Source organism: Pipra filicauda, unplaced genomic scaffold (genome assembly GCF_003945595.2).
Source record: "Pipra filicauda isolate LSUMZ 115617 unplaced genomic scaffold, ASM394559v2 scaffold689_size176454_pilon, whole genome shotgun sequence".
In the NCBI taxonomy this organism is placed as follows: Eukaryota; Metazoa; Chordata; class Aves; order Passeriformes; family Pipridae; genus Pipra; species Pipra filicauda.
The window spans coordinates 141,663-152,403 of record NW_024104852.1 but is presented as its reverse complement, the minus strand read 5'-3'; the positions used below and the strand labels follow the sequence as shown (position 1 = coordinate 152,403).

The window sequence follows — 10,741 nt, the reverse complement described above, 5'->3', positions numbered from 1 at the left end:
AAAGAAAGAGGAAAAAGAAAGAGGAAAAAGAAAGAGGAAAAAGAAAGAGGAAAAAGAAAGAGGAAAAAGAAAGAGGAAAAAGAAAGAGGAAAAAGAAAGAGGAAAAAGAAAGAGGAAAAAAAAGAGAAAAAAGAGAAAAAAGAGAGAAAAAAGAGAAAAAAGAGAGAAAAAAGAGAAAAAAGAGAGAAAAAAGAGAAAAGAGAAAAAAAGAAAAAAGAGAGAAAAAAAGGGGAGAAAAAAAAAGAAATGAAAAAAGAGAGAAAAAAGAGTAAAAGAGAAAAGAGAAAAAAAGAAAAAATAGAAGAAACGAAGATAAAAAAAAAGCAAAGAAAAAAAAAAGAAAAAAAAGAGGAAAAAAAAAAGAAAAAAGAGAAAAAAAAGAGTGTAAGCATCTAAATAAGAGCTAAGCAGAGCAGGCTGCACAGCCCCCCAGCACAGTTGCCCCTCTGACCCGCAGGACTCAGAGCTCGGGGCCGGGGCTGGGAACACACGGCTGGCTCTGTTTCCCCACAACACTTTCCTCTCCCCACTGCACCGTCTGCTCTGCCTGGGCAGGAACTGCAGATGCCAAGGGTGTCCAGCACCACCAGAGCTGCCAGGCACAGAGTCAGCCCAGGAGAGGGAGAGGGAAGGAGGGGGAAGGAGGAAAGGCCCAGCGATCCCACCAAACCCCTCTGGCACAGTCCTGCTGCTGTCAGCTCAAACGGGTGTTTTCACTCTGAATACCTACTTCGGTTTCTGTTTGTTTTATTTATGTGCTGACACACATCAAAACAAGCTGGCAATGATCCCTAAGGAGGCCCCATTAGCAACACAGCTCTGACTAGAGACCCGGGCTCTCTTATGGATCCAGCATTCTTCTGCCATCTCAAAATAAGAGGAACTGTCTGCCACAAGTTGCACACAAACTCAGATTTCAGAAGGTTAAAGAGTTCAAACACCACAAGCTTCCTCCTGTGCCTGCTCACCCAGAAGGTTTTTAAGCAGAATAAGGAGTGCCAGCCCCAGACACCACTGAGGCCAAAATGGAAACAACCAACAAATGTATGTGGTTGCATCTCAAGCATCACCTAACATGTGCTTTTAAAAATCACATGCCACGAGAGAGCAAACTAACAATTCATCAAAGGACTACAGGAGATTCACTCAACAGATCTGTGACAGTGTATGAGGATGAGAAGAGGATGTTCAGGGAATGTCAAACCGTTATTAATAAGTGCAAGCTGAATTCTGAATTAAACACGTGGTTTTGTGAGCAACTGGAACTCGCACAAGCAGCTTCATCGATGGATAAAGGAATTAATGACTCAGCTGTGAGCTGAATACATGGGTCTGTGAGCATGAGACAGACAAACAAGCTGACAGCAAATGAGAATGATTTCAGACTAAACTTTGGACTTCCAGTGCCAATCTGGATCTCTTCCACAAGCCTCTTGCATCAAGGCTTATGCTTACCACTCACTGTGCTACCTCCACAGGAGAAAACTGGGTAAGAAACCCTTTGCTGGAGGAACCTTTACAGCTGAAGGGGCCTGAAAGACTCTCACACTGAGCTGGAGAGAATGAGACTCTCAGGCAGGTGCTGTGGGAACGCTGCCCTGGTGTGGGATGTGTCTCCTGGAGTCCCTGCAGCCTTGGGAGTGCTCAGGGCAGCCAAGGAGCTGGGCCAGACAGGCTGGAGAGTATTTCTGAGTCATTAAGATCTCAAAGTTTTCCACTAAAAGTAAATGCATTCTAGGGATGGGAACAGAGAAGTAAGAAATCATGAAACAGGCTGATCCTGAACACAGAATGCTTTGGGTTGGAAGGGACCTTAAAGATTATCTAGTCCAACACACCTGCCACGGGCAGAGATGCCACTTACTAGTCAGGATACTCAGAGCCCCATCCAACCTGGCCTTGGACACTTCCAGGGATGGGGCAGCCACAGCTTCTCCGGGCAACCTGTGCCAGGGCCTCCCCACCCTCACAGGGAGGAATTTCTTCCCAATATCCCATCTAGCCCTGCCCTCTGGCAGTGGGAAGCCATTCCCCCTTGTCCTGTCACTATCTACCCGTATAAAAAGTCCTCCTCCCTCCTTTTTATTATCCCCCTTAAAGCCCTGTAAGGCTGCAATGGAGTCTCTCCAAAACCTCTCAAACCCTCTGATCGTTTCATGTATCACTACCCCTCTAAAGCAGCAGGAACCCACCTGTGACTCCTGACAGGCCACACCTTCCTAAAAAAGACGAGCAGGATTTCTTTCCTGTGATGGAGCAGGATGGAAACACTCACCCACAGCACTGAGGGCATGTTTGAGCTCCAGGGTGAAGGCCGTCAGCGGCACCTCCTCGGACACCGGCATGATCGCCACCGTGGACAGGTTGCTGGCAGGATTCCCAGCGTCCCACTTGCTGCTGGAGCTGTGTAATCCAAGAGGGTGACCTGTCAGGAAGGAAAGCACTTGCCATCAGTCAGCCCAGAAAGCCACAGCCTGGCTGTAAACAACGAAATGTCACCTTCAGGCAGGAAGGAAAGTGCCACCCAATTGCTCGACCCCAGAGAAATGGAACATCCTCCCCAGGAGAGTTCCCACATATTGCATTTTAAGAGGATAAAGATCAATTTCCATCATTTTTGGCTGCTGACGTAACATTTGTGAGGAGGAGTTAGGCAATGTTAAGACTATCTGGATGCCAGGAATAAGTTAAATGCAACATGCATTTACCTGACCTGGGAAGACAAGGATAAAAACCACTATTGAATGTCTTTGAACAGCCACAACTTTGGAACAGGCCCTGATTTAGCCCACAAGAAGAATCAGCTTAACTAACAGAAACTCCAAAATCTGTTTTAAGTATTAAAATACTCCAAAAATTAGCATTTATATTTATGGTATTCTTGAGCAAGGAAATAAATACTTGTTTCCAACGAAGTTCTTACAGAGGATGTTTATCTCCACCTAGTTTTATTTCTTTTGCAGAGCTTTACAGATATGGGCTTGGGAGCATTAAACTGAAATATGGAAGCTCTCAAGTAGCTGCAGAGTAACTGGGAAGTATCTCCAGTATAATTTGGTAGGATGAGTAAGGACAGAGATCTGGGCAGAGTAAAGCAGTTTTTGGCAGAAGTGTGCAATGACTGTTACAAAGATCAAGATCTTCCCAGATAGCTCAGATCAGAAAAATGATGGGGATGTTCTTCAAACTGGTTTTATTCTCATACTCTTTCCTTCCTCCTTAACTGAACCTTCTCAGACACTCTCACTCTGCTGCTAATGCCTGTCAACTCCAAGTACACAATAAATTCTGACATCTAAGTTGGGATTTCATGTCCTGCTTATCTCATTTCGCCCAGCAAAGACCTAAGATGTACCATTAAGATGAATTCTTGAGCTGGGCATATGGAAATACTTGATATACCCTGTGAAAAGCCATTCAAAGGCTCTCTGCCAGGGCAACAGTGCACTGCAGGACACAAAAAAAAATCAGATAAACTTTTTTTTCAAGTATATTCAGCAATTGAGTTATTCATTTCAAGTCTTCTCAAACAGCTCTGCACAGAACATGAAATAGTTTTTCCAACTCTTTTTGGTGATCTTCAAGAAGATATTTGTAGGTTCAAACAAGTTACACATCACAGCTCAACCCCTTCATCTCCACCAGCCCTTCCCTCCTCAGATCTTCAGTGGTGATTCTCTGAACTCCTGTAACTGTCACTAATTTCCCTCCAGTTTTCTCTATTTTCCCTATTCTGCCCTGTTTCCCAAACAGTGCAGACTCTGCCCAAGGCCACTGAGGTTTAAGCACAGTTGTCACCAGGCATTTGTACACAGCTGGTTGTGCCCAGAAAGCTGAGCGTGTGAAGAAAGAGCAGAATTTGAGATTCCCTCCTCAAAACTGCTCTGAAACAGGAGAGTTGGTGACCCCATTTTCAGTCTCCTTGGAATATTGCAAAAAATATAAAAGCAATAAAATAATAAAAGTAATTAAACCCCCACAACCAAAGAAAACCCAAACAATCCTCAACAGCAAAGAACCCCACAACGCCCTCAGTAGTCAACATGTGTCTCTTCTTTTAAAAGCTGCTGAAGCAAATTGGGAAAATTTCCTCCTACTCCCTTCAATCAGTAAATAGACTTTGAGTTGGTGCTGCCACAAACACAAAGCTTCAGAACCAACCCATAGCAGACCCTTTCCTCCCAGACAATTCATTAAAAGAATGCAAATACAGACATATTAAGTCAGTCTCTGTGCAGGTGCCACTGAGCACAGCTCTCTGATTCCAGCCCACTACAGCTGCTATTTCCAGTGTTCCCTCTGCACTGCTCTTGCAAGAAATGCCAGGGAAATTTCACTGCACACAGGCAGCAGCACTTTTCTATCTCAACTGCAAATCACTCCATTCCCACACTTAGTTAACCATGCTCTGCCAAAAAAAATGTGTACACGTAATAAAATCACCATCCACTTGTGCCAAAAGCTATTACAGATCACAGGATGGTTTGGGCTGGAAGGGACCTTAAAGCTCATTTCATTCCACCCCCTGCCATGGGCAGGGACACCTTCCACCAGCCCAGGTTGCTCCAAGCCCCGTCCAGCCTGGCCTTGGACACTTCCAGGGATCCAGGGGCAGCCACAGCTTCTCTGGGCAACCTGTGCCAGGGCCTCCCCACCCTCACAGGGAACAATTCCTTCCCAATATCCCATCTAGCCCTGCCCTCTGGCAGTGTGAAGCCATTCCCCCTTGTCCTGTCCCTCCACCCCTTGTCCCAAGTCCCTCTCCAGCTCTCCTGGAGCCCATTTAGGCACTAGAAGGGGCTCTAAGTTCTCCCTGGAGCCTTCTCTTCTCCAAGCCAAAATTTAATGACAAATTCTCTTTCCAAGTATGTGCCATTTCCAGATTTAAGAATGTAAGTCTGGCTCCAAGGAAGCCCAAGTAGTCCAGGAATGAGTCTTACCTCCCTGCTGCAAACTGCCAAGGATCTTCTCTCCCAGCAAGTGAATAAGTCGAGTCACAACCTGGCGATGGGAGAGAGAGAGAAAATAAAAATAAACAAACATTCAGGCAGAATGTACTGAAATAGAGCATCCACACACCCAGACTTCCAAACTTTAAGATGCTCTCTCAAGTTGAACCTCACAGAGACAAGGGTTTAGAGCCATAACTTCTTTCCTGGCTGTAACAGCCAGTGACTGATCATTTGTCTTGATTTCTTTTACCCTATTTTACTTTAATTTGGAAAAACAAGAAAACAAAACAACCCCACAAAAGGCAATGTTTAACTTGCTTTAGAAACAAAAGAGGAAAATCTGATTATTTGGGGAAACATGTCCAATTGCATCTCAGGTTCTCCTCATTTCTCTCTGCAGGGCACCTGCACCTCTCAGTCACTCTCACCCCTCAGAGGCTGTTGTGCTCCTACACCTTTTGTAGGTGCTAAAGGCTCCAAAAGGTTCAAACCTGTGCTCCAACAGATCCCCCCAGGTTCCATCTGACCTCCAGTGAATGGTTTACAGTAACCAATTTAAAACATCTTGAAAAAAAAGCGATAAATGCACTCCCTAAACATCTGCAGAATCGGAACAAGCTGCCTAAGAAATTGTTTTCCTCCTCGAATTATGTTTGCCTTGTACCTTTGAAGGGACAGATGTTTTCCCAGCTGTTTTGCCAAAGGACTTACATCAATATAAACCAATATTCCAATAGCCAAGTGTATCTCCAAACTGTCAAGCCTCTCTCCAGCATGAACAATCAATAATTCCTGACAAGTGGGGTAGCAGAAGACTAATCATTGCAATAGCAAGAACTGACAGACTTGGAAATGCAGCATTTATTCTGAAAGCTCTACACAGATGTTCTACCAAATAATAAAGAGAGTTATTTAAATATATTAAGAATAGGGCAATCATTAGATACTCTCCCCCAGACAAATAATTCAAGGTTAAAATAACTCAGGAGGACATAAAAAAAAACCCCACCAAAACTATCAGAACAAAATTTCCCCAAATTCTTAACAAGAGAAACAAGCAGCAGCACATGGAACCTGGGATCCTGGCACTGACAGACACACTGTTCCCACAGGAACAGGCACTTCAGGAGGCATCTTTCACAGAGAGGGCCATGTAGGCATCAAGACAGGTCAGCCTGTCCATCAGAACCATTTATATGACCTGCTTTAAGAAACAAAATCTACAGCAATAAACTGCCCTGACCTATGAAACTCTGGACACGAAGCACCAATATATTTTAAGTGTCTGTTCACTAAGGAAAAAGAACAAACAGGAGCCTTCCAACACAGGGTGAGCACAGAGTAAGAGCTAAACAAGGTTATTTCAGGGATTTCATAGAATGGCTGGGGGTGAAGGGACCTTTAAAGCCCATCTAGTCCAACCCCTGTGCAGTAGCAGAGACATCTTCACCTGGCTCAGGTTGCTCAGAGCCCCGTCCAACCTGGCCTTGAACGTTTTCAAGGATGGGGCAGCCCCAACTTCTCTGGGCAACGTGTGCCCCTTCTGTCCCATAACTGCAAGCTCCTGGAGATGCCACATGAACAATCTCTTCAGTGACCCAATTTAAACTTCTTTAGAGCCCCTCTTACTTGCCCCAAGAGCAGACACACAGTGTCCACAGCAGCTGCACCAAGAGCACCGATGCAGCTCAACCCGCTGCCACCACCGAGGGATGTTGGAATGACGGTGGCTCCTGATGGCAGACAAGCTCTCAGCCTCCTCCTTCCTCGTCCTGGGACCTCAGACAGGATATAAAACGCTTCCATTTGTCCAAAATATAACAGAAGCTGACAATCACCCAACCACACGACCCGTTACCACTCCAACACCTCCAAGACCTGTGGTTCTGGGATTCACTGAACGGCGCTGGTGGAGCTACGGAAAACTGCCCCAGCTATGGGGAGAGGGGAGGAAATGAGGGAATCCTTAACAGAAATGAGACTGATTATCCTTCCTAAGGGACATGACCTGCCCCAAACACCTTCACTACACCCAGCTCACATGCATTCACCCAAACCCGCCCCAGCCCAGCAGGACCTTCCCTCAGCAGTTTTGGGAGGTGCTATGAACATTTTACACTTCTGAAGCACTCCGGCGTCAGAATTTTAATTACTTACTAAAACCATCTCCTGTATTTATAACTTTTTCTGCTTTACAGGCAGCTAAGGAGAGCTCCAGCTAAGTTACAAAATATGTCCAAGGTTAATGATGGAACTAAGAATAGAACCTATTGGTCTCATTTTCCAGTTGGCTGCTCCTATTACCGGGAAATATTATTTGTCTTGTTTGCTGGAGCAAACCTTACAGCCTTGGGATGTATAGATAGGGAAAATTATTTCCCTGGTGACTTTGTACAACAAGAAAGCTGCAAACCATAATGGGATGAGTCACTGTCGCAGTCATGGCAACGTCGCAGGAACATCAGTTTGGGATCGGAGCTAAGAACTGGCCTGAAATTTCCGTGGGGTTTTATATCACAGACACCAGACATCCTGCCACAAAAAGGCAATGTTTTCTTTTAAAAGAGACTTGTCCATCCATCTGAGGGAGAAGTCAGTGTAAATCACATCCCTCCATCGACAAGAGACCCAACCTTCCAGGACTGACCCACAGCCCTCACTGTGCAGGGCTGCCAAATTCAGGGCAGCCGGGGAGAGCTGCAAACCAACGGGGAAAAATCATCCTTCAGGCTTCCAAGCACCTTTATTCTCCTCCCTCCACCCAGCACAAGGGCATGAGAAGGAGCAGGACAGCTGGATGATGATGACAAGGAAGCCAAGGGACCTGGGAGAGGAGTGGGATTGTGTGGAGGGGGCTGGGATAGCTTGGGCAGGGAGGAGGAGGAAGCAGGCAGGAATCAGCCCTTGGGTTAGGAGCTCTCTGACAGGGATTGAAGGGAAAGAGTTATTCCAAGTGTGCCTGGAGGAGATGGAGGCAGGAGAAGGGCAGGTAACAGGGTGCAGACAGTGCAGACATCTGGGCTGTGATTCAGCCCAGTCACTCATCCCCACCCTGCCTGTTCAGCTGTATTTCATTGGAAAATCGAGGTGGGGGTCATTCTCTTCTCCCAGGTAAGAAAGGGCAGGACAAGAACAAACAGCCTCCAGTTGTATCAAGGGAGGTTTAGGTTGGATATTAGGAAACATTTCTTCACTGAAAGGGTGGTCAGGCTGCCCAGGGCAGTGGTGGAGCCACCACCCCTGGAAGTGTTCAGAAATCATGTGGATGTGGCCCTTGGGACATGGGTTAGTGGTGAACATGGTGGTGCTGGGGTGGTGGTTGGACTCGATCTTGGAGGGCTTTTCCAACCTTGACAATGCAATGATTCTATGGAAGCTCTAGGAATTGGCAGTGAGAGTTTGGGCAGAGGGGGAAGGCAGGAATTCTGGTGGCACAGTTATCCCATTTCCACGGCGTCACCGTCACCCGGGGCTGCGCTGCCTTCCCAGTCGGAAGCGTCTGCCGTGCTCATCCCTGCGGCACATCCTGGATTTTACACTCTTCTAGCACCAACCACCCAGCCCTGCAAACACACCTCCTGCTGGCACAGGACCAGGTGGTTTAAATGTAAGGTTTGAAGAGAAATCTGCACTGCAAGAAGGCAGCCAGTTGGAGCCCAGACTTATGGAGGAACACCAGGAGGTTTCTAAATTAGGAAAGGATCATTAATTGCCTGCAAAGTGAATGCAAGTTTTGGACTCCTCATGCTATGGATAGAGCTGAGCTTGGTTTAGTTTGGGAGAAAGTTGAATTAATCCTTCCTCATGACTAGGAGGTGCACTAGCATCAGTTAATCAGAGTTAATCACTGCGACCGATAACGAGCAGTGGAGCCATTGATCAGACACTTCTGCTGTCAGGCCAGGTGTGCACAGAGCCTTAAAACTGAGGTTCCCACCCAGTGCTCCAGGCTCAAGCTGGGAAAAGACTCAAGGAAGGTCACAGGGGCTTTGCCAGCACCTAAATATTCACTACAGGGGCTCACGGTGCAAGTCAGGACTCTGGAGCCTGACCTGGGAAGATGCCTGAGTGAACTATCAAAAATACCCCCAAAGCAGACAAAATCCCACTCTCCTGAGCTTATGCAAAAGAGTTTTCAGGCCAGAAGGAAAAAATCTGACCTTACAAGTCTAAAATATTGAGTAAATCTCCATCTCAAAAGCTACTTGGGGCTCCAGGGCATCAGTTCTGTTCCACAAAAGCCCCCAAACCCCTCCTTCTCTCCTGGACACCACTGCAACTGCAAATCCATCCCCCTGGCCCAGAGCAGGATGTTGAGATACACATTTTGCAAGGGAAATAAACCATTCCTCCTCCTCCTGCCACCCACTCCCCTTTTCAGATTAACTCCCAGAACACTTTTGTGCAGGGCACAACAGGATAAAGTGTTTTCCTATTTCTCATATGGTGTTGGAGAACACTTTCCTCAGCACAATTCCACCTTTCTGACCCGGCTTACCACTCTCCACTTCATCTACCTTAGAAACACATTGTTTTCCTGGCTGCTTCTCAATCAACTCCATCCCAGTAAGACCCACCCAGGCTCTCTCACCATCCCAAAGCTCCCTCCTATTGACTGTGACAGTCTGTTCCTGCAGCTGCTACGGAGCAGGCTCTGGGAAATCATTAATTTCCCCTCTGCTTAACTAATGTTCATGGAATCATGGAATCATAGAATTATAGAATCAGCTGGGTTGGAAAGGACCTCTGAGATCATCCAGTCCAACCCTTGATCCAACCCCGCCGTGGTTCCCAGCCCATGGCACTGATGCCACATCCAGTCTGTCCTTAAACACCTCCAGGGATGGAGAATCCACCCCCTCCCTGGGCAGCCCATTCCAATGGCTGAGCACCCTCTCTAAAAAATTTCTTCCCAATATCCAACCTAAACCTGCCCTGGCACAGCTGCAGACCCAGCCCTCTTGTCTTGCTGAGAGTTGCCTGGGAAAAGAGACCAACCCCCCCCGGCTCCCCCCTCCTGTCAGGGAGTTGTAGAGAGTGAGGAGGTCTCCCCTGAGCCTCCTCTTCTCCAGGCTGAGCCCCCCCAGCTCCCTCAGCCTCTCCTCACAGCACTTGTGCTCCAGTCCCTTCCCCAGCCTCGTTGCCCTTCTCTGGCCCTGCTCCAGCCCCTCCATGTCCTTCCTGAGCTGAGGGCCCAGAACTGGACACAGCACTCCAGGGGTGGCCTCCCCAGCGCTGAGTCCAGGGCAGGAATCACTTCCCTGGCCCTGTTGGCCACCCTGTTCCTGAGCCAGGCCAGGATCCATTGGCCCTCTTGTCCCCCTGGGCACACTCTGGCTCCTGTTCAGCTCCCTGTCCATCCCCACTCCCAGCTCCCTTCCTGCCTGGCTGCTCTCCAGCCACTCTGGCCCAGCCTGGAGCTGCCGGGGGTTGTTGTGGCCAAAGGGCAGGACCCGGCCCTTGGCCTGGTGGAACCTCATCCCCTTGGAATCAGCCCCTGGATCCAGCCTGGCCAGGTCCCTCTGCAGAGCCCTCCTGCCTTCCAGCTGATGGACACTCCCCCCAGCTTGGTGTCATCTGCAAATTACTCAACAGACCTGCAGCCTCTGCACTCATGGCAGGGAAGGACTAAACACCACATCCCAAGGGACTGTATTTCCTTACTTTAGGGAGAATTAATTCCAGTTTCAAGACAAACTCACTCAACTAGAAGGCCAGGCAGGATTTCAGCTCCTCCTCACCTGCTGATGGTGGCAGCACAGAGCTGATTGCTCCATCCCCCTCGGGTC

The 10,741-nt window shown here is 47.7% G+C and overlaps 1 protein-coding gene across 1 annotated transcript in view; it reads right to left on the bottom strand.

Moving 5' to 3' along the window:
• PNPLA7 (patatin like phospholipase domain containing 7) overlaps positions 1 to 10,741 on the bottom strand; it is an 84,488-nt gene that overhangs the window by 13,989 nt on the left and 59,758 nt on the right. The window contains exons 21-22 of the mRNA XM_039388786.1: positions 4,941 to 5,001; positions 2,276 to 2,425 (exon numbers count right to left, since the gene is read on the bottom strand). Of these exons, the coding sequence (XP_039244720.1) occupies positions 2,276 to 2,425; positions 4,941 to 5,001 (211 nt within the window). The remainder of the gene's footprint in view (positions 1 to 2,275; positions 2,426 to 4,940; positions 5,002 to 10,741) is intronic.